Source organism: Rhea pennata, chromosome 1 (assembly GCF_028389875.1).
Source record: "Rhea pennata isolate bPtePen1 chromosome 1, bPtePen1.pri, whole genome shotgun sequence".
In the NCBI taxonomy this organism is placed as follows: Eukaryota; Metazoa; Chordata; class Aves; order Rheiformes; family Rheidae; genus Rhea; species Rhea pennata.
In genome coordinates this window covers 123,263,701-123,288,484 of record NC_084663.1, presented here as the reverse complement: position 1 = coordinate 123,288,484, position 24,784 = coordinate 123,263,701, and the positions used below count along the sequence as shown (strand labels likewise).

Below are 24,784 nucleotides of genomic sequence, written 5' to 3'. Positions count from 1 at the left end.
TTCAGTGAAACCATGCTGATTTACATTAGAAATTATATTAAAACGAAGACAACTACTGTTTTAAAAATTATTATTATTCCACAGGCTTAAGCAGGAACTTTTTTGATTTAGGAGTTTCCATGAAGAAGATATCAGAATAAAATAAACACAAATAAAATATCCTTTTTATTTTCTGTTTTTGCTTTTCTTCTACCTTTTCCTTTCCTCAGTCTTCTCCTTTCCCCTTTTCTGCTTTGCCTTACAAAAAGGAAGAAATACAGAAGAACAAATAAGGATAAAGATGAATATGGTAACAGTTTTTCATTTGGTAGTTTCACTGAAGATAAATGAAAATGATAAAGCAACAAAATTTCACAATGATTTCTGATAGGTTGTTTTTCTAACTAAAAATGACAACAGAGTAAAAGGTTGACATAGATGTGGTAAGTTATAACAATCTAAGATCATGTCCTATACATTTTATTTTGCAATTTCCAGTGGGTGTCTCAGAACACATGAAGCTCAGGGTGAATTTGATCAACTGAAGCTAACGGCTCAGCATATCTGAAAAGGAAAAATATCTGATACATCAGGGGGGAACACTGAAAAAAAGATTCTGGGAGAAGCAGATTAATGGAGCAGTGCTACTGGCATTAACCACCAAGGTAAAGATATGTTCCATTGAGACCCAGCTGACTATATGAGACAGCGGCAGAGTTAAGAACGTGATAGTTGAGATTGCCAATGTCCTCAGTATCTTTCTTGAAATACTGAATAATCTTAAAAGTTGCCAGTTCCTATGTGACCAGGCTTTGCTTATTCTTGCAAAATCATGGCTTCTATTGTTATCATTGCCAGCAATGGCAATAACAATTAGTAATTTTGCTACCCTAGCTAATTTTATGATACAATGCAAGAAAAAAATACCTTTTTTTCCTTAAAACAAGTCAAAATTATTGCTTAATTTTTATGTGTAAATCAATATGGGGCACAAATTATGTCAGATTAAAATTAGGCACATACGTAGTGGCCTCAGACTGATACCGTCTAACAGCAATATGCAAGCTGACAAAACCTGGGCTTTAGTCCTTCGAGCACTTTGGAAATGATTACTACTGTCATTACACATAACACTCAGACATCTCTTCACAGAAAGAGACTACTTTTTAACACACAAAGAAAAATGAAAAATGTCAGTGAAGCAAAATTGGAAGATGTAAAACCAACAGCTGTGAAAGCTCTACAGAGCTTTGCATCATGCCAGGAAACACCTCTGCCCAAAGATGGTGCAGTTCTTTCAGACACAGAAGAATAGTGCAAAGAGCTTCTCTAGCTTTACTAAAATTATATCAAGGAAAAAAAAAAGCATTATGTGCTTTGACCATTCCTCTCCTTTTCGCTACGTATTACATCCCTTAGAAGGACATTCTTAATGCTTCCTAAATATATTTCAAACATACCATTATTTTCAGGTACATATTTTTCTCTGATGATTTCTGGACCGATCTTTCCTTTCTGATGATTTTGTTGCCAGAGAATGAGCCATGTTCAAAAGCTAAATACTTCCCCTGCAAAAATGCCAAGTAACTTTTCTAGCATCTAGTAGAGTATTTCACTGCATAAGTGCATTATTTTCCCAATAAATTACTCTGAAAGTTATCATTTCTCTCCCTGAATGATATAACTGTTACTGACAGATTATCTGACAGCCTAGATGTCAAAATATTTTTCTTTAGTGTGTACTTGCAAATGTTAGAGCTGACAGTCAGGATCTGAGCTTGGATGAAGTTTGCTTGATTTCAGAAAAAAACCCTGATTTTCAAATATTACATTCAGTTGCTTCCTGAATGAAGATTAATTTGAAATGGAAGGGAGGGAGAGAGAGGGGGAACATAGGAAAATTTATGTATGTTCTCCACTCCTTTCTTGACTCAAACCCTTTTCATTATAAAGTAAGACTCCTCATGGACAGGAGCTAAGAACAGTGGACTGTAGACAGGTCAAGTGGCAATGACGCCTCATTGCCATGATTTCTCTCCTGAAAAGATTATACGATTTCTCTGTCTGCTCAGGAAAAGGGAGGGACATGCTTTGATTTATTTTAGTATGACAAAAAGGAAGCCCTGAGGAACACACATATTTCCCCCTAAAGGAAAGATAGATATGGGTTAGAAAGCCAAAGGCAGAGAGAAGAACCAGAACTATGCAATGATTTCCATCAGAAGACTGTGGAAAAAAGGCGAGAGAGGACATAAGAAAAGTGCCAATTGTGAATATGAGAATAGGTTCAGTTGAAGTCTTTTAGAATACTCATATCTGTACGTGCAAAATAAACAACGAAATATTTAAGTTTCCTTAAAACCTAAAGATGGTGTTGACAAAAAAAGACTTTCAGGAATTCCTCATATGCTGCCAGGACTTCCTTTCTACATTAACTGTTACAGTTATTTCCTATATATTCTCAGGAATTTGAGAATATGCTACACCAGTGGTACCCAAACTTGTTGCTATGGCAAACTCATAGCTGAACTTCATGCTGTGGTGGGTTTTCTGAAAAACGTACTTCACAGTTATCTGCATGTGTGAATAAATCCAATGTGACTGCAATTTTTGAACCTCTGTTGTGTAGCAAGATGAGGAAAACCAGGAAAGACAACAATCAAAACAGACCATTGCAAGAACTATTCCTTCAGCCTATTCCATGGCTGTATGTCAGAAAACAGGGTGGCTGAGACTAGGCCAAATAAATTGTTCTGATAGGTCTAATTTTCATCCTGGGTAGAGGGTCACAGATTTTTCTGAAAATAAGTCATGAAGAAATATGGAACAGGAAGCCTTTAATGATCTGCTTAAGAGATAAGACAAAACATTGCTGAATATCTCTTTACAAGTAAGTATCTTTTGTAATTGTTGGACTCTATCCTAATTAACTTTGACATATCAGAGGACTGCTTTGTGAACTGCTTGGTTAAAACAGGTTGTTCTGTTCTATTTACTTTCAGATGTTCTATGGATAACATTATTAGGCTTACCTTTTTGTTCATTCAGTATACTATTTTTGTGTGTTTGTGTCTAGCAGAACTTGCAGCAATCTTAATAAACTGCTTGACTTTCAAGATGAGATTTATCTCATTCTACTTCAGCACTCATGCATCCACCAGATTTCCCCAAAATTGTAAAGTCTTAGAGTATAAATGTACTTGAATCTACACCTCTCTTTCTAAAACTTTTTAAGTCTGGAGTATCTTACTATGAATTCTCTAACTGTGAGTATATGCTAAGGTTTCAGATTCCATGTCTTCACTAAAAAATCCAAAATGTTGAGTTTCTTTTCAGTTTGAATCTCTCAGTTCTTTGCAATTAGTATCAAGATCCAAAATGCTAAACCTCATTCACAGTAGAAAGTTATTTATATCATTATACAATTTCTTCAGTGAAATTAGAAGATGTAGTAATCCTATGTATCTATATATATGCAGGATAAAGGTGAAAGGCAGTTGTACTTTTTGGAGTAACTGAAATGAAAGACATATCATATAGGGCACAGACCACATGGCAAATCAGAAGCTGATAAACGCAGGCAAGAGTTGTCTTGCTAAGTCCTAAATGACAACATGATGAATTGTGTATTCTCTGGAGTAGGTGTGTGTATCTCTGAGCAGAAATTATTACAAAGTTGAAATCACGCAGAAAAGCAATGGGAGTATGTTTCTGGAAAATACTTGGAACAAACTGCTTCATTTTCCCTCTATATTCCAAAACTATTCAGTTCTTTCTGCAATCAAAAAAATATGTCTCTAGATTCCTGATAAAGAAACAAATGTGTTTGTGAAGAAGCAGTAAGTTTTATAAATTTAATCTACTAAAGAAAATTATCTGCAATATCATGGATACAACTGTTTACATCAGAATAGGTAACAATGTTGTGGAAAAAATAATTAGAAAATTCAATAAGCAGAACTTTGCTTCCCTCCCAAAAAATTAACTGATCTCCACATATTGTAAAAAGTATCTCTGTATACTTTTGTTCCACAGTATCTGTTTGGTTTCATTAAGTCTCACTGAGCTAAATCATATATATTTTTCATCAATGTAAATTTGGCCAATCTGCAAAATCTCAAATACTCTCCCCCATGTAATTTTACTAGCTCTGTAGAAGTCATTAGCTGGTATTATTCTTCCATTTTAAATACCCATAGGCATGATTCTAATTTCACATACAACAGTTAAGCTAATATGAACAATTATATGTTCATAGTGAAAAACTATTTCTGGAGCCAAGCTATTTTCAGTGGTGCCCAGGAACAGGACGAGAGGCAACAGGCAGAATCTGAAAAACAGGCAGTTCCACCTGAACACAAGGAAAAACTTCTTTACTGTGAGGGTGACAGAGCACTGGAACAGGCTGCCCAGAGAGGCTGCAGAGTCTCCTTCTCTGGAGATACTCAAAACTCACGTGGACATGATCCAGTCCAACATCCTCTAGGTGACCCTGCTTGAGTAGGGGGGTTGGACTAGAGGTCCCTTCTAACTTCAACCATTCTGTGAACGCTAACGCAGAGCAGAATCACAGCCCACTTATTAAGGCCGCAAAGAAAGCAGACACTTACGACTTTAATTTTTAACCTTGTGGTATTTATTGTATACATAATGTTAGTTTACACACCTTGCCTATTTGACACCTTAGTGTGATTCTTACAGCTTTGACTAAGCACCATGAAAACACTTCAAAGCTGGGCTTAACAGGAAGTGATTTATTTAGTAAGATAATCTTTACATTTCTGAATTTAATAATTATTATTAGGAGACCCAAGTCCTTTCCTGAAAGTTTCTGTAAATAATGACATGATTTGTAAAAGATAGTACATAGAAAAAAGAGGTGTACGTACAGTAATTTAATTAGAAGACCCTAGTAATAGTGTCTTCTTTGGAACAGAAGGCTAGTGTGGGTTGTTTTCCTATATAATGTACAACTGTATCATTTGATAGATGCTGTTTCCTGTTTAGCCTGCCTAACTTTGCCGAGCTGTATTCCATTTTGACTGTGCTCCATTGGAAAAGAGCTGTATACACAGACAACAGCATTCAAAATGTTATCTAGAAAGAAGAGTGCTTCCTGCTTGTACATGACTCAGGTTTTGATTTGTACCAACAGCTGCTCCATCAGTACAGGAACAGTGCAAAAACAGAGCTCATGATAAAGAGTAATAGCAATTTGTCGAACTTACCTGATTTAAAAGTGCAATCTAACTGGCAACCAAATTAACAATTACTTAAAGGTAGCAAGGAGTTAGCAGAAGGTCATTTCAAAGGCTCCTATGCTTTTAGAGGTTCCAGACATATGTAATTTTTAAGTTAACCTTTATTCCTGTGATAAGAATCTCCAGTCAGCCTGTTAACCTCATAAGATGTGATCATCTTACTGTTTATGCATCAGTGAACCTGAATCCTGAGGCATCACTTAGGAAAAGATTGGACTTCCTTACAAAAGAATCCCTGTGTCTTCTATGGCAGCAGTCAGCAACAATGTAAGGTTTATTAACAGGAAAACCTTTGATGGAATTCAATATGCTACCCAATAATACAATCCCTGTGTCTGTTATGGCATTTAATTTCATATTCAAATTATATTCATCCAAAGTACTTTACAATGTGCTGCAGAACAATCTATTATATGTGAATAACTATTGTAAAAGTTATCTGAAAGTGGCTTTCACATACTTCTGGATTTTTTTTCCTAAGAAAAACTCAGGTTCCTTCAATGACTTAGCCTCAGTTTCCAGCATGGCACCATATGCAATTAGAGTAAGTTATCACTGAAGGATGGTGAGGGCAAACTACAGCACAGGGTCAGTAACTATTGAGAAGGAAACTTCTGAAGACTAGGTTGCTCTTAAAGAATAAATGTCATGTGACTGTATCTTCTAAGATATCATCTTGTTGGTTATACAGCTGTAAAACTTTTGACAAAGTGCTGTCATAGTCATAGACTTGACTAATACTGTAACAAAAGCTGTTGATAATATCTGGTAATTTCTGCTTTTAGCCAAGATACTTAGATTTTTAAGACAACATGCACGGTTTACAGAGTAGTGAAAAACTGGCAGCAATGAAAAAAAGTAAAAAGAGAGGGGGAATGAGTGACTAATCAAGATGATTAGGCTATGAGTGACAATCAGCCACAGAAAAGGACTCTATTCAACCAGTGGTCAAATCCACTGCATGCAGTTGGTTCCCTCCCCTCCTCTCCTGCTTGTTCCCAGTTCTCTAGCTGGAGAAACACATTTGAAAATCACAAGTTTGTTCATAAAAGACACTTAACAGGAGGCACATAAGAGTTCTTCATTAATGATGCGTGTTGCATGCAACTATGCTTTGCGGGGATAGAACCATAAAGAGCACAGGATGGCTACTTTCATCATGGGCTGATGTAACAGAAATCACTCAGCAACACTTAATTTTTTTTAAAAAAAAACCCAATCTGGGCTCGATTTCCTAAATAAGTAAGTTTTGATAGTAATTCAAATTTTGCAAGCTTATCTGAATGATCCATTAAAAATGGGACTTGATCCTGCCAGTGCTGAACAACAACAACAAAAAAAATCTCTTTAGATGGTATTCTATAACTTGCAGGATCAAATCCTTAGTGTGGTAAGATTATTCATTCGAAGGAATCTAAAATAATGAATTACTCTTCATTAGTTCTAAAAATGGGATTATTCAATGATGGCAGCTGTGTCTGTACTGAAGAGATATGTACTAAAAGCACAGACAATCTCATTATTAATCTTTTATTAAAAAAGTGACATGATTGGTGACAATGGTATTTCTATTTTATAAAGAAGTATTTGTCCTCCTTTTCCTACAGGAAACAAGTACAACATGAGCAGCACTAATACAAGCTTCTCCAGATTAACTGTCCCTGTCAGCTTTCTATAGACTACCCATGAGAAGGATAGCTCAGTTTCCATGTACATTCAAAGGTTCTCTTTTATTGACAATAGTGTCAAGTATATTGATGCTTTTGTTATGTAGACGCTTACCTATTGAGACCACGAGGCTAGTAAAGTCCTAAACTTAGATGCTTACACACACGCACAAATTTAATAGGACCTGCAGAAATGATTTTTCCTTTTTTTTTTTTTTTTTTTAATGAGGGGACAAAGAGGGACTTTCTTCCTATTTCAATATGCTAAGAATCCAGTGACCAAATTTTAATTGCACTGTACAAAGATTTAAATCCACAGCTTTGAGTAAAAATTTGTGTATTTACAATTGGTAGAAAAAGTACTGATTTAAACATTGAAATTTAACAAGTCTTTGGAAATATTGCCCATTCCTTGGGAAACAGTTCTTCACCGCCTCCCTCCCCCAAAAGAAACTATCCTCATACTGGAGCACAATGGTAATTTTCTTCCCACCACTTACCTTTCAGGTCATTCAGGAATGATGCTGTTCATTATTTAGTTTAAGTCTTATGCATCAAATTGATGGGATACCTTCCCATTTTGATATATTTCAGAAATATAAGAGGAGATTTTAAACTGCTTTTAATTAAAAAAAAATAGTTACAAGGCCTGCAGCAAGCCTTCAAATTTAAACGTTTTGTTCTATTTGAAATACTCTCCGACTTCCTGCTTGCTCTAAGGGAATCCTGAATTGGGTTTAGACAAGGGTGGAGGATTAGTCGTTGTCTATGTTGAATTTGTCTACGACAGAGCTTCTTGAGCCTTAACTCCCCCAAGATGTACCCAGTATGTTACAGGGCTCTTGCTTCTATCTGTAACTTTATAACCTTTGTCTGTACATGACTACATGATTTAATATGTACTGTTACTTATCAAAATTAAAGATTTTTAAAAGTAGCTGCATAGGCCAATATAGTTAGAAATGGATAGGAAACATTCAGACAATAAAACCAACCAAAATAGCTTTTAAATTTGGTTACTGAAGATTCTACTGCTTTAAGATGTCCATGAAAACGTTAACAAAACCCAACAGAAACAGTAGTTCAGGCTTTAGAAAACAATGTGTTCCTTAGATACTTTCAAGAAAGATTTGCCAATTAAAGCACTAAATTCAATCTCAGTAAGAGCATCTGACATATTTTCTGCTTTAGAAGGAAAACAAAAATATCAGATTGATATTATATATCGAGATATATTATTATATAACTTGGATAATCCTGGAACAGAATGCAGTATTTACAAAAATAAACCCAATATCCAGTCATCCAATTTGCTGAGTATCATGAACAGCTCCTTTCAAGTGTTCAGAGACGCTTAACTGCTTCAGAGTTGATTTTTAAAATATTTTTTTTTTTACTTACAAGCTGAAAAAACAGCAAAAAGCTACAAAGCTTAAGCCCAGTATCTTATATTAATACATAAATATCTAGTCACCAAAACAAGCTTTTTTCCATCAATGCAAGCTTCTTCCTTCAAAACATTTGCTCAGTTCTATAAAATTAAAGAGGAGACACCTGCAATTGTCAATCTGAAGATGGAAACAGTAACACTAATATAAACATGGTACTTCAAGACTACGAAATTTTATATAACCTTCCAAACATCGGTAACAGAAGGCAAGCATCCCACTTTCTTTACACTATTTTTGAAGACCAGAGTTACTTGCTGATCATCATCTGTCAAAAAGGTGACTTTTTTTGGAATATGGTACACCACATCCAGATCTAGCCCCTAGATGAAGTATAGACACTTACCTTCTGAAATCATTTGCATAAATGAAAGTTTGTTCACGTTTGGAACACGTATTAATGACCTGGCCAAAAATGCCTGGAAAAAAAAATTGATACCAGCACCACAAAGGAATCACTTAGAGGAAAAATTTAGTTTTTCATATTTCTCCAACTCTTTGCAGAAGTTATCAAGTATTATAAACTTAAGAAATCTTTAGAGTGCGAAAAGTATTATACAGTGGTAGCTGTCCTAACAAGCACATTTCTACTAGTATTACTAAAGCAAATAGCTAAGTCTTTTTATGCTAGCATGCCAAAAAAAAAAAGTCCCTCTTACACAGAAAAAAAAAGAAAAAAGAAAACACCTAATAAAATTGATTTCTGAATTTTATGAAACAGCTCAAAATATAGTTAAGTAGGTTATATATATATATGAATATATATATGAATATATATATACCCTACTTAACTATAGATGAATATGAACATATGATTTATATATATATATATATATGAATTCTTGTTTTTTCATGGTTACATGGAACTGTTAGCATATTGTTTATTCTTTTTAAACAGGGAACAATTACTTTGAAGTTTCTGTTGCTCAAGGGAGACTTGTATAATTTCTACAAACACATAGCACAGTGATGGAATTACAGCTTAAGTGATAACTACACACGTCTCAGGAATATTAATTACCACCTAAACTTCAGAAGAATTCAATTATTAAGCCTTTCAGATACTGCCCAGGTTTTAAAAACAGGCCGACCAAACAGAAGAGCGGACAAAAGACAAAAATGACTGTGATTCAAGCAGTAAGACAGCAATACTAAGCGAGGTTTAGAATCAAAGCATTTAGTAATTACTAGTCTTTAAACATCTCCATAAAGAAACAATACTTTTAGGATAATAATGCATTCCCCAGATTAGCTCACTTTTAGTCCCATAAAATGCTTAGTGAGAACCTAATAAAGACTAACTACCCAAAGGTAGTAAAATATTTCCAAAAGTCTTTCCAATAGTTTTTATTACTACATTGATGAACAACTTAACTGAAACTAGAAAATGTTTGTTTGAAAATTATTACTTCTACACATGTATTTCTTCTTATAAATAAGTATTTGACTTTGTGTGTTTTGGAGGAAAAAAGCAGAACTGGTTTTAGATCAGTTTCCTCAAGTTTCTGGAGCATCAGCTGCTATCAAATGTCAAAATATACCATGGATCATCACACATCACTCTCATCAGACCTTTAAGAAGGTACTACAGGAAACAGACAAAGTTGTATATCATTTCATCATTAACTCCTGGACAAAGTAGCAGCCACTGCTGAATTACAAAAAGGAAGTGCTGCAGGTTCTTTTGTTCCCATTTAAGCAGAAGCTTGACTGGTTACTCCTACTGGTTTAGTCTGTCTTACTTATCTTGGAATAAATTAAACAGCAGTTAAGGAAAAGGATGCCAAAACAACTACTAATGAATACAGAAGAGTAAATAAAGTGATCTTTTTTCCCCCTACTGACCTATGATCAAGTTGTATTACTTTATGCTGTTTTCTCTCGTATGCCCAGTAGTCACATATTTCAGGCAGTTTGATTAAAATCTGGCAAGGTGGCAATATTGTAAATGTTGAATACATATTTTACTTTCAGCTTCCTAAGGCACAAAATGGCATCTTATGGATTTTAGGAGTTTAGGGTCCCCTCTCCCCCATATGTATACTTTGTCCTATAAATCCAAGATTATAGGATTGTTATCTTCTTGTCCCACATTTCTCATGGGTGACAGTGAAAGGTACTGACATATTAGAGGTCTTTTGAGCTGTTACAAACATAGTGGGGACTCCATACCTGCATATGCAATATACACTTTTAATAGCTATGTCAATAGAGACAGGGGCATCCTGTGCGACTTCATATTCCTACAACAGTAAAAGGAGTAAGGCAGCTGTTATTTGCACTTCCCTAGCAGCTAAGAGCCTACAGCTGTGAAGAACTTCAAAAAGCAGGAACAAAACATCTGTTTGAACTAATACGCCTAAAATGACTTGAAGAACCATAGTTTCTTCCAGGGGCTGAAAGCACGAATCTTGCTGTAAGTGACTACCATCAGCTATAGGAGTGTAAAGTTTCAGCTGTATCTAGTAGAAACTGAAATATTGCCCATTCAAACCTGGTACCTGACTTGCAAGTTGCATCAAATATGTTAATCATCAGTATGACACTCTGTTAGTCACTAGTCTTAGAAGAAAGCATGAATCTGAAGTCACCAGAGAAGGTACCCTGATGATGAGGTCAGAGAGCAGGAGAAAAGTTGCTGATAGAAACATTCTGTGACTCAGAAAATCTCCATGGAAGAAGTGTGGCTTTTCAGTACACTTGATATGACTATAGAAGGTGCTGCAGAGAACCTCTGCCCTTCTGGGAGGCAAGAGCTTTATGGACACACACACACACAGGTCAGATTTGTCCAGCAAAGAGTAAGTCTGAGAAAATGCCTGAGTGGTAGCTGACTTATCCAAGAACAACCCTAAGACTATGACAACAGAAAACACAGAGTGATTCGTCCACCAGCTCAGCTCCACCTACTAAAGTACCTGCCATTAGAAAAACATTCTTTTCAGTGTGATGATATATATACCATTCACAGAGTTCAAGAAGAGGTTCTCTTTATTTTAGAGGTTCAAAGGCAAGTATAAAGAAGGCATGTGGGCAACTCCATGCCCTGAACCGTCTGACGATAAGGTATGGCTAAATTTAACTACAGTGCATTCCGGTCAGGTAACCCTTTTGAGTTAAAATCCAGAGCTGCCTTTTTTAAGATGCATACATCAGAATCCTTTAATATTCATGAGTCTATTTGGTTCTCCTTATTCTCTATATGAGCAATTCAAAATCTTTTACATTAAAATTTTTTTTTTGAAGGAATAAATCTCTGCAGAATTTATCTTCTGAATTTGCAAGGTTCTAGTCTTCTAGAATCGCTAGAAGATTCTAGAAGAATCTCTAGACTAGTCTAGAGATTGGGCCTCACACCTTCAGGAGACGTACAGCAGGGAGCTTCATGCTTTGCTAGAAACAGAAGTCTGGCACTAGACAGTGTTTATTGAGAGCAAACAGGCCTCTGATCAGATCTTCTACCAAGAAATTTAAAATGAACTTCTGCAATGAACATTCCCAATAGACTACCACACTCTGGCTCATAAAAACCACTGGTAACATCACCACCATCTCTGAAAATGTCCTCACAAAACACCAGCTAAGCATTTGAGTGCTAGAGTTGATGACCGTGAAAAACAATTTTAATGGCAAGTCTTATACATAAGAAAGAGTAAGAAGAAGGAGGAAAAAAAAAAAAAAAAAAAAAAAAAAGTAGCAGCTCCAGGACAGGTCACCCTCCCCTCCCCTCATGCAAGCAACACGAAATTATTTTCCAGAGTATGAGTTTCTACCTATGAGCTCAAGATAGTCCCATTTGCTAATGAACCTGGATGCTTGATAAACCACAACTAGTTTTGTCATCAAAGGAAAGGACAACTTCAGTCCCAGCATTCATGCTGATACTCATTGTTTGGTCTGTGTTAAGTTCTTCACAGTGATCTTAAGAGTTGCTTTTCAGCTCAACAAGACATCAGGTGATGCAAATTTATAAGAATTCTGAAACTCACCTCTGCTGTTTCTAACCTTACTTTTAAAGAAGTGGAGCATTAACATTGCATCTCATTTTCAAGCTGCAGATAATGACAAGCATGCCAAATACTTTTCTGGAATACAGAATCCTCTCTGACAAACTAGTCTGTGAACCATACACACTAACCATGTTCGGTCTCTGAACAGATTGGTAAAGCCTTGCAGCATGACACATGAAAATTTGACACAGCATATAGAAATATTCACCCTCCCCCCCACCCCAAACAGAAGCTGAATGGAAGTGAAAATATTGTTAAGGGGTGGGGGGGATCCAAAGAAATCTGTTCAGTGTAAGAATTCTATCAGTCCATAGCTTTCAGACCAAAGATAACAAAGTGGTTCTGAAGATTCTCAGATGACTTTGAAATTTAAACCAAACTAAAATCTAATAAGCTAGCTAAAACTTGACAAATACAAGGATAACAGAATACAGTTTCTTTCTTTCTTCTTAAGAATTTAAAGACACATTCCTTCTGAGTTCAACTTCCAGGGCTTATCTGAGAGAGATGGAGGCCAGCCTTCCACTTGTTTGAAAGCCCCTCTGTCTTTTGGTACAGCCGAGAATCTGCTCATGCGTCTCTCTCAAACGTGATTTAACTATTTGCAAGCTTTGGCAAGCAATGTTAGTTTCGGTACACATTTTCAAGCTTCTCCTTGCTATTATTAAAGCAGCTGAACTTTGGATACATTCTGAGAAGTTTAACACAGGCCTTTACAACATCTCCCAAATCATTCAAATAGTTCAAATATGGAGGGAAAGCAGAGTATAGGAACGTAATTTGGGTGCTGTAGTGTCAAGTGAATGAACATTAAATTGAAGTTCTCAGTTACTACCAACACTGAGACACTACTAATGCCAAAATACTGAGACTCAGAATGATTCTCTGAACTGTACTGAACAGCTCTGCTTTGTGATTTAGGAAGTCTCTCTCTTGTACTGGGGAAAAACTTTGTCTAGTGTCCTTTCTGCTGATTTACACATAAATGAAAGTACTACAAAGTGGAAACTTAGGGCCTCATGGTCCCAATCCTCAGAAATAAGCTGTGCTGAAATACCTATCTCCTGGCACGTTACCAGTTGGTGCTATCCTTAGCCCTGAGTTTGGCACCTAAGGAAGTGCTGCTGAGAAACTACCTATGTAAGAAGGTGTGAATACAGATAAAGTTAGATGTTAACTTTCTATGCATTTTCACTACTAACACACTATGGCTCATCTCCATCAGTAACTTTGTGTTTGCCTGGACTCTGAATTCAAGTAAAATAACACTTGCAACACAACTGCATCTCTTGTATTAATATTCTAACCAACTGGCTATTTTAGTAAACTTTTTTGTGTGTGTGCTATCTGCATTCACACCAGAAAGCGGAGCTACATGATGAGATTTTGCTCTTAAGAGAATTGAGGACATAGATAACTTGAGTCTTGGCTTTTACATTATTCAAGACTTTGTCTCGACCAGAGCTCCAACCAGTAAGGTAGAAGGCAGCACGAGCTTTGTGCACTTCTGGTGCTGATGGTGTCTACAGCAATGTGCAGAGACATATGCGGAAAACATTTGTGGAGCCATTTGGAAAACATCATTGACACATAAATTTTAGATATAACACCTATAGAAACAGACACATCCTTCTATTTCATGAGTATGTTTCATGGTAGCAATTAAGAAGAGAGCAGAACCAGCAAGAAGCATGGCTGTGACTAAACAGCTCTTGCATAGTTTGGCCTTTGACTTCTTTAACCTCGTTCCCAAAGGCAGTTAGTAATTTCACTGATGCTTTACAGTGCCTAGCAGTCATAAACTAGGCTCCTCTCTGAGAGGAGGTAATCCAAAGAACAGAGAAGTCTGCCAAGTCATCAGGACTTCAACTAGACATTGGAGAAGTGTGAATTACAGTAATACTGAAGATTGCTGTTGATCCATTTTCAGCAAAATGCCACAACACACCTGCAAGAGACCGGCCTCCTTGTAAGCAGCACAGCAGAAACAAGATCTAATGATTTGCAGAAATTTCACTGAGAACACCCTAGAGCTTCCTGGCTGTGCCTAACAATAGGCAGAGGTGAATTAACTGGGCTGGAAAAGGGAAATAGAACCATTAAGTTCCTGGGTAAGCTGGGAACAGACAAGAAACTAAACACCTCCCCCCTCCGCCGGCGAAGGTAAGTTTAAACAACAAAGAAGTCTGTGGTAGGCTGGGCCTTATAACGGACAGGAAGTAAGCAGAGCACAGAAAGCCCTTTTCCTCCCAATCAACTTTCAAAGAAGTTTTGAAATTTACTTACGCGTGAGACGTTCCGGGAAGCCCGACTCAGGTGCCTCGCGCTTTTTTTTTTTTTTTTAAGAGCCAGCCTACCCTCCGGCCCACCGCTCGTTGTCCCCGGGCTGCCACGGAGCCCTCACAAAGGAGGCGCGCCGGCGGCGCCAGGGACCGCCGGGGCTCCCTTCCCCGAGGGCTTCCCCTCCCTCGCGCCCGCGTCGCCAGAGCGCTCCCGCGCGGCGCTCCGAGCCCTTCCCGCCGCGGCGCCCGCCCTGCCCCCCACGCCACGTGACCACCGCGGGGCGCGCGCCGCTCCACCTGTCACGGGCTCCCCCACCCCCCCCCGACTTCGGCGCCGCACGCCTCGAGGCCCGCCACGCGCTCGGCCGCTAGCGGGGCGGCGGCTGCCCGCGCGGGCGGGCCAACGGCGGCAAAGCCCCTGCCCCGCTGCGAGCGGAGGGTAGAAGCCGCTGACTGGACGCTGGCGCCTCGGCGTCCCCCGCGCCTCCTCCTCCTTCTCGGCCGGAAGAGCTCAACTGCCGGTGCACGGGGTCTAGCCTAGCTTCGGGCAAGGCGGCCGTTCCTCTCCTGTCACCGCCCTTCTACGCAGGCGTTAACCGCCACCCAACCGCCCTCTCAGGCGGCTCCTTCTCCTCCTCCCTCCCCCACCTCCAGCGCGCCGAGCTCGAGCCAGCATCGCCCCCGCTCCCCGCGCAGGGGAAGCCATTATCATCCGGTTGTGCCAAGAGAGCCACGCCCCGCACCCGAAACCAGGGGAGGCGAGAGCAGCCTCTTCACCAGCTAGTGCTGCGCGGCCCCCACCCCGCAGGCGTTAGCAAGGCCCGGGCCCGCTTCTTCAGCGAGCGCCGCTCCCCCAGTGCAGAGCCCCCGTTACGCAACTCCGCCGAGAGCGCAACCTCGCCTTCTCCTCCTCCTCCCCCCCACCCCCAGGGCCCGCCACTCTCCAAAACTCCCCCCCCCTTTTTCGCCCTCCGGTTTTTAAAGGCGCACGCCAAACCTGCTGGCGCTGGGTAATCGCAAAGATCCTCTGACTGACGGGCCACACGACCTCTCAGAAGCCGCGGATCCCTGAAGCGCCGCCCCCTTCGCCGGATCTCAGCCAATGGGCTGAGGCCGGTGAGGGAGGCGGGCGCGAAGCGCCAACCAAGCCGAAGCACAGCGGTGGAAGAGCGCTATGACTGACGTAAGTCAACAAAGGTCACGTGCAGCGCCCCGGAGGCGGCGATTGGCTGCGTGGGCCCGAACGGGCGGGTGGGGAGGGAGGGGGGTCACGGTGGCGGCGTGGGGTTCGCTGTGTGACACAATTACAACAACTTTGGGCAGCTGCTGGGGAAGTTTGTACGGGCAGCAAACACACCTCGCGCGGCAGGGCGGGCTGGGCCCCCGTCACCCCCGCTCCGCGCACCCCCTCGCCGCCGGGGCGAGCGGCGCTGCAGCGATGTAAACACGGCTCCGCCGCCGCTACCGCCATCCGCCGCAGCAGCCGCCGCCTCCTCCTCCTCCCCCCCCCTCCCCCGAGTCTCCAGCGCTGGGGCTCCCTCCCCCCTCCCTCCTCCTCCGAGCAGCGGGGCTTCCCCCCGCCTCCCTCCCTCTCCCCTCCCTCCCTCCCTCCCCCTCCCTGCCGGCTGTTGTTGTTGTAATAAAAGTTGTGGTGTGTGTGTGTGTCGGGCACCCCGCCCCGCCCGGCGCTGGGGGGTGTTGGGGGCGCGCAGGGGGGGGGGTTGCGATCGTGAGTTAATTACGCTGCGTTTCCATGAAATCGTGCGGAGTGTCGCTCGCCGCTGCCGCCGCCTCTGCTGCTCCTTTCGGTGATGAGGAAAAGAAAATGGCGGCGGGGAAAGCGAGCGGCCAGAGCGAGGAGGACTTCGCCAGCTTGACAGCCGAGGAGAGAGAAGCCCTATCCGGCCTCGACAGGTACCCGCTCCCCACTCCGCCCCGGCCGCCTCCGTGTCCCGGCTCGGCCTGCGCTCCCTCCTTGTCCCCCCCCTCCCCTGCCCGCGGCTCCCCGCTCGGGAGTGCGTGTGCCCCCGTGTGCGGGCTCGCGGCCCCGCCGCCGCGCTCTGCCCTTGCCCGCCGGGAGCGAGCGAGCCTGCCTGCCCGTGCGGGGGACTGCCTCTCGCTAACGCTGTGCCTTGTGCCTCTCTCCTCTCCCTCCCGCCCGCTCCCCTTCTGCAGCCGACTCTTCGGATTTCTGAGGCTTCATGAAGATGGCGCCAGAACGAAGGCCTTGCTGTTAAAGGTAAGAGAGAGGATGGATGTGGAGAGCGGCTTTGGGGGGGGGAGAGGTTGAGGGTGGAAGGGGGGGAGGGGAGGGAGCCGGCCCAGCCCAGCCACCCCCCCTCCCGTCGTTCCCCCGAGCCCACACGGTGAGTGTGTGTGTGCGAGTGTGTGCGCGTGTGTGTGCGCGCGCGCGGGGCACCGCCACATCCACACACACACATCCCCGCCGCACACGCCAGGGCGCCGCGCCGCCTCGCCCCTGGCAGGGCGCTCCCGCAGGCGTCTCTCTCCTCCCTTGCCCCTTCCTCCCCGTCTCCCCGCGGCTTAGTGCGGGCCCCCCGCGCGGCGGGCGGGCAAGGAGCCCAGCGGGGCCGGTTGTGGGCCGAGAGGAGCGCGGCCTGGCGGGCTCCTCTCTGGACACTTTCTGGGGTTCGTCCAGCCCCAGGACGGGAAAGTGCCTGCGCACCAGGGCCGGAGCCTCGGGCCGGGAGCAAACGCCAAGCGGCGCGGCGCGGGGGGAAGGGGGGCGCGGGGGAGGGAGGGAGGGAGCGGGCGCGGGAGGCAGGCGGGAGGGAGGGAGGCAGGCGCCGGCGGGGGGGGGAGGGTGGTGCGCGAGGCGCTGCTGACGTTGGCCTTTCCCCGGACCCTCCCTCGTGATTTTCGCCCCGCGCGGCGGGGGCCGGCGGCCGCGCGCGCCCTGCCCGGCGGCCGTTGCGCCTCCCGCCTCGCCGCAGCGGGGGAGAAGTTGCCCCGAAGTTGGGAGCGGGGGGATCGGGGGACGAGGCCCGGGCCGGGCCGGCCGTGGCAGGAGGGGTTGCTGCGTGGCTGGCGGAGTCAGTCGCCAAGTGATTTGTTTACCCCGCCCGCCCGGCTGCCGCCAACGTGCGAGTCCCGGCCGAGTGCGTGTGCTGCTCGCGGGGCCCCCCGCTACTCCCGCGGCAAGGCCGCTTGACAGGGAGCGGGACGGCCCGCGGGCTGCTGGCGCCTGCCGGGCCTTCCCGGAGAGATGTTTGTTCCTGCGAAAAGTTGTTGGCCCTGTCATTTAGTTTAAGTAATGGCTGCTCCTGTCGGCCCAAGATGGCCGGACAGGGAGGAGAAAGGGAGGGGGGGAGAGAAGGTAAACACGAAACAAACACGGGGAACGAGTATGTGCGTCGCCCAGAGTGTGAAGCCCCTGGTGAATGTTGAGGGAAAACTCTTCTGCGCATTGCAAGTTCTTCCTGGGTGCTTTTTGACTGCAGGCAGGGCGTTTGCAGAGCTAGTGTCATTCTTATCAACCTGTAGCACATTCGGCTGCCCATCTATAAGCTGTTGACAAAGGCTCTGCAGGCCGAGTATCTGCCAAATGTATCTAAAGACTAAACGTGAAGAAAACACGCGTGTAACAGAATAATTCAAACTATTAAAATACCACACAGTTGAAGCAGCGGACTGTGTTCTTCTGGTTCCTGCTTTCTGACTTGTTCCTGTCAGTAGCTTTGCATTTGACACTTTGCTCATCCTATTGTTGTGACCATGCTGTATGTTAGTATCTTCACATGAAGATTTCTGTTGCTGTTCATGGCTGATCTGAAGACCTAACTCTAAAGCATGTTAAATTCAGTAGACTAGGCCTTTATTTGTATTCGGATGTTTATTTCTGGCATAATTGGAAAAGCTGAATGTCTGGATGTGGGGAGTGGGGGGAGGGATGGAAGGAAAAGCAAATACACTTTTCTTTGTGCTTATATTTTACAAAATCTTGTCGTTTCATTTTAGTTTTTCAGTTATTTATAAAAGTACTGCTTCAGATAAATCAAAAAGGCATAGGAGTGACATGTCAAACCAGTTAAATAATATACATGAACTGTTAGTGGACTAGAATTAATGTCCACTCTGTGGGTGCCATTGATGCTACTGGAAATACTGTAGAGAATCATATTCAGCTTTGGGATGGGGCTTAGGGATGCCGGTTAGAAAATAAAAACATATATAATTAGATTGACTGTCATAGAACATTGCTAGATTAAGTTTTATTTTGCATACTCTAAAATTAAGTAATACAGGCAGTTCAGCATGTTAGTTGAGTTTTGAGTCCTTTCATGCATTTTCTTTTTTATGCTGGTTGATTGAAGTTTTAGAATTTGCATTCACAGTGTGTGAGCCATGGCAGGAGTTGTGGGGCATTTTGATATTTTTGAAGTATATTTCTAGAAATAATGCTTTGTGTGTTTTTATTACATTAATATATAAATCCATATAGCAGATACTAAAAAAAGCAAGTATTTTGATATTCCAACTCATTTTTCTGACAATATTTTGGATATTTGAAAATGCATGCTAACTTGTGAAACACATTCTTGATAAAAGTTGTCACTGAGAAAAGTAGATCATTAAGGAAGTGGAGAGATTAAAATGTTACTGTTCAGTCCAGAGATGTTTCAAAGGAATTTCTTTGCTTGAAACAGGTTCAGTTTTGTTTATGCTTTTAACCTTTGGGGAGTGCGCACATGTTTCGATTACTGTTATCCGTAAGCAGGATTTTTTTTTAAAGATGTTTGTTACCTGAACAGAATTCTTTATTTTGTGTGTGAAGCTTCATAGGTTCTGTAAAATTATGATGCAGGGGAATGTTTAGAGTAATTAATCTACTAGATCATTTTAATCCCAGGTAATGGTCATTTTTATTGTGGAAAGTGTGGCCATATATATGTGCGTTTACTGCATAGGTCTTGGGCTGATAGTAGTGAAAATTTTCCTTTTGTGCATGGCACAACAACAGCTAACAAAGACCCTAGGCTCCATAATTATGAAATCCTAATTGACTGATTTAAAAACCTACATGCTAGAGCATTATAAAGTGATAGGAGATTTATGTGCAAGTGTAGCATGTAAGGAAAGCGATTGAATCATATTTCTACAGGAATCCTTCACAAAGGCAAAAATGTATTGTTGCTCCCCTTAATGCCAGGAATAGTACATTCTCTGCTGAACCCGTTAAAAGAAGAGGATGGCTAGAGTGCAGCCTCTCTTCTGTGTGTGCCTGACGATGTTCCCTAGTTACCTGTGGTTAAGGTGGTAGGAGCAGTATACGCATCTTCGGAGACTGAGCACGGGGGAGGTGGAATCCTGGGTTGCAAGTGTTGAGGGGACTGTTCCTTTATCCTTGCAAGTACTTGTGCAGCAACAGGATTGTATTGTGGACATTTCAACATTATGAGCGACTGCTTGGCTTTTACTGAGCTTCACTCAGCGTGAGGCAGTGCGTTGGATCTAGCTTTGTCAGGCCAACCAGGAGATTTCATGAAGCCTTAGCAGTGGGAACTCTGGGTTAGTGAAGCCACACCCTGACCGAGTCGAATAATAAGAAATCTGGGATCTCTTTCTGGGATAAATGGAGCTTCATGTCTGGAACTTCGATATAGTTGTGGCTTTTATTTATGCTCCAGATGTGGAGTGGAGTCCACCTTTCTGGTAGTTTTGCTTTACAGGATGTATGACTGTAGTACTGTGGACTAAATTGGGTCCTACTGCTGAGTGTGACAAATCAAAAGAGCAGATGTGACATCAGATCTATACAATATTTATGAAGTTGTAGAGATATAGACTAAAGGTTGGGAATACTGTATTGTTGATCCATGTATTGGATGCATGATAAGCCAGACAAAATCAAAACTTTCTCTAATGATGTACATGTGTGATAAAGGAATAGAATTTTCTATTGTCCAAAATGTGTGTATGTGTGTTTCTTCCAGAAATGAAGCCTGAAAATCATTGTTTGCAATATGTGCTTGTTTTTAAAATCTTTGCAGCTAGTGATTTTGTGGGGAGAGGAGAGGGAAATGAGGAGCGATCCCTTTCAAACTGGTTGAAATGCTGAAAATCTAAATCTAATGCAGCTAACAAGCCTTGTGTAGCTGAGAGCGCTTGCTGTAGTGCTCCTATAGTTGACAAGAACGTTAATGTGAGGGAAGGAAAAAAAAAAAAAAAAAACACCCTGCTCTTATCGTGATGTCTTTCTCCCAGGAAGATGTTTGTTCTCCCAGAAAATGAAGCTTAAAGATTACACAGGGAGGGAAAGCATGCATCATATTGGAAGTGAATGGCAAAGAAAGGCTTTTTTTTCTTTCTTTTTTTTCCCCCTTATGATACGTCCAGTGTTTAGCCAATACTGTTTTTTTTTCCTTCCAGTGACAAACCTTCATTTAATAACCTATAGTATGTAGATATAGTAGATTCAGATTTTCTAAATATGTGCATTGATACAGTTTATGTAATTTATTGAGTTTAAGATCTTTGGTAATTCCTGTTCATTGAATTCAATCTGTTTTATCATGTCCTATAGACAAAAAGTGAAACATGTTTATATTTAAAAGTATTGATGGTTGAAGTCTATTGATTTAAAGAGAGATGAAGTAGTTCCATGTACTATACATTTTTTTTGGTGTCTGTATTACCTTCTGTGGTTCTGCAGCCCTTTGGTTTTTTAGCTGTGTTTTTACAAATGATGCCTTTTGTGCAAAGGCCACACATGCTGACAAAAATGATGAATTGATTATCTGTGCTTTTAAGCATAAAAAAATAAGTGCATAGTGACAATATTCTTTAATCTTTCTTGTAGTTGTAGCTATCGCTTGTTTAAAAATAGCTCTGGACAAGTGAATTAGTGTGTATTGACTTTGTCCCTTTAGTGTTGACATTAATGTTAATTTTCTCTTAATCTATAATTAAACATCCTTCATTTTAATTATAGCAGACTGCTTGAAAAATAATTATGAAGGGAAACATTTTAGTAGATTAATCTAGGTGTAGTAAAGTTTTTTTTTAATATTTTTGAAAACATTTTAGGTTAATTTATTTTCATCAAAACAAAGAAATATTACTTAAAAAACTAATTATAGTGTTTGCCTAATACAGTGGCAGTGCTAGGAATTGGGAAATGGGGAATTGGTACCATGAGACATTTGTAAAGCATTTCCGGAAGTGGGCAGCCTCTCTAAATTTCTGTAAATTCATGTCTGAGCTGTTCCTTTGTAGTTTTTTTAACACATTCTGCAATTCTTTTTGTTTATTATATTGCATACTTTCCATTAATGTAGAACAAGTTCAAATTGGTTAACACTTTGGAAATCGTGATATGGGTGGAGCTTGTATTCTAATGCTTTTTGAAGGTGTTTGAAAGTTGAAAGCTTCAAAGTAAAAAATCTAACTATTGATAGGATAACTGGGGCTAGGGTATGGATTTTCAAAATTTTTGTATAAAATTTGTGCTTTATGCTAATAGAACAGCGTTTTTAGGATCCAATGGAGATAATGAGCACACATTGTAATGCTTATTTTTATATTTTAAAAATATAATGCTTTTATTTAAAAAACATCCTATATGGTATTTTTGTATCCTGGTACTAAAGACTGGGCTATTCTCTATCATATTTGTAATATTAATACTTCATTTGGTATTAGAAATTACTTACCATTTGTTTTAATGGGCATTATACTCTACTTCTAACACAAGCGTTAGCTATTCAGAATATTTCAATACTTTCAAAACTAATATTTAAGGCATATTTCTCTGAAATAGTGTATTTTATTGTTCAAAACTTAAACTCTTGAAATACTCTCGAATGTTTTGAATGTTTCTTAAGTTTAAAGTGCAATATTGTTACTGCTTCTTTGGGCAAGGAAGTGAATGCTGTTATAAATATTTTACAGTTTTTCATAACCAAATCTCTTCAAACAACATGAATTTGGAGAAATGTAAAGATTGCAAGACAACTAGAGTATTGGTATTTGCATTTCAGTAAGTTCTATGTCAACTATCTAGAGACTGTTAATAGGGAATATAATACAAGACTTCTGTTACGGTAGTTTTTCATATTTCTTATGGAATAAATGTTGTTACATGTTGTAGCTCTTAAGAAGTAGTCTACAGAGTCTGTAGAGGCTGAAGTGATCCATTTTTCTGAGTGATACGTATGCATAGATTAAGATAATTCATGTTGTACTTCACAGTCAAGTAGACAAGGCAGGCAAAGAAGTATTACTATATTTTAACAACTGAAGTTCTGATAAATAATTGTTAGTGGTTATAAGGAAAACCTGCAGCAAGGATGGAAGAGGTTTTTGTTTCTTCCGTTCCAGTAACCTAACCACTGAAATAATGCCATTGATGTTTTGGGGGATCATGATACTAGTGGATTCCAGCTTAAGAACTCTTAAAACTCTTAGGTGCTGTGTCTGAAGAACAAATAGTCTCCAGCTGCTGTGTGTACGTAACATTCAGGTATGCCTTTCTACTCACGAAAGGCATGGCTTTCTAGCTCTTGCTAGCCTTTGTATCTATTCACTGTAGTGGGTTGAGTGGACATGTTATAATTATAGAAGCAAGACTATCTGTGAGTGTTGTAATTTGAAGTGTTGAAAGCATCATCTAAAAGCTATACCATATATGATTTTAGAAAATAGTAGATATTGAATACTTGGACAGCTTTGTGCTTTTAGAATCATTTGTTTTTATTATATTAGTCCAACGGTATGAAGATTAAGGGGAGCCATGAAAAATATTTATAGCTGTAAAGTAATTTTATAGTGATGAACATTTATCACAAGACTTTCCAGTGCCAAAATTATGTGCCATAATCCACTGTCTTTATCCCACTGAGAATTAGACAACGTAACATTCTCTGGAGAAACTAAGCTTTAGTTTCTAGCCTTTTAGATTCATGATTTAGGCTTCACATTGATCAGTGGTTAGTGAACAAATACGGCTGTTACTTCTTCTCAGTTGATAGGATTTTTAGAGTGATGAGAGGGGTTTTATAATACTTTCAACAGATTGAAATGGGAAGAAATGTTTATTTAGTAGCTTGTAAAAATTAAAACATAGTTACTGTTGTAAACTGGTTAGCTCAACTGTACAAATGAGTTAAGCAGGAATTGTGAGGCTGTCAGGAGGAGAATGCATTGTTTATCTAGGTGACGGGTTTTAGTATTTGTTCAGATAGTACCAGAAGCTAATGCATGCTCACTCTGAATACAATATAGGGATTATATATATGTATTAGCCTTTTAATTTCAGATCTATATTTTGTGTTTCACATTTACATCTCCTGTAAGTTACTTTTTGTTTTAAATATCTCTTCTTGATGAGATTCTGCACCTATAGTGTCTGAAGTGTAATGTTTGAATAATGTGTCTAAATAATTAAAAACTAGAATGATACTCATTGAACTTCAGAATACAAGTGGTTTTCAACTAGTTTGTTTTCTTGGTGGCATTACAGAGACCAGTTGACTTTCTTTGTTACAAATGAATAACAATGTTAATCCTGTTCACTGGCAGAATACTGTTCTGGAGTGAAAAAAAAAAAAAAAAAAAAAAAACTGTTGGACTGTATGCAGCTCTGCAGCAGTCTGACAGGATTTGTATAGGTATATTTGGTAGCTTACAGAACATTATTTTCATTATGAAGAAAGAAGGGAACTGTACTTGCTGTAGTCTAATCTGAATTCATCAGCCTAGAGAAGTTGCTTAAGAGAAGAGTTAAATACTTTATTTTGTATGGTTTTGATTTACAGATACGCACAGTAAAAATAGCCTTAATAGTTGTACCTATTGTCTTCTTAAGATGTACAGTTTAAAGACTTGGACAAAGTCTATTTTCAGGAATAGTTCTTTTGATACGATAAATAGCAACGTGTCCCACTCAACAAAATTTGCTTGTGGACTTGATAAACCCTGTTGAAGTATGTTTCAAATTGACTACCATGTGTCAAGTCAGATTTTGCAGTGGACTTTTTTTTTTTTTTTGATGCTAGATACTATTTTTTGTATATAAGGAGTGATAAAGTATACTGTTTGGGAATTAAATAATATTATTTCACAGATAATTTCACTTGAGAGCATAAAAGGATGCATGGTTTACCATCATATCTCAAC

The 24,784-nt window shown here is 40.6% G+C and overlaps 1 protein-coding gene across 8 annotated transcripts in view; it reads left to right on the top strand.

The window, feature by feature from the left end:
• The first annotated feature begins 16,364 nt into the window (after positions 1 to 16,364).
• Positions 16,365 to 24,784, top strand: part of KDM6A (lysine demethylase 6A) — a 158,802-nt gene continuing 150,382 nt past the window's right edge. For all 8 annotated transcript variants that reach the window (XM_062599581.1, XM_062599574.1, XM_062599564.1 and 5 more), the window contains exons 1-2: positions 16,365 to 16,561; positions 16,823 to 16,886. In XM_062599581.1, the coding sequence (XP_062455565.1) occupies positions 16,401 to 16,561; positions 16,823 to 16,886 (225 nt within the window). In that variant the 5' untranslated portion in view covers positions 16,365 to 16,400. The remainder of the gene's footprint in view (positions 16,562 to 16,822; positions 16,887 to 24,784) is intronic.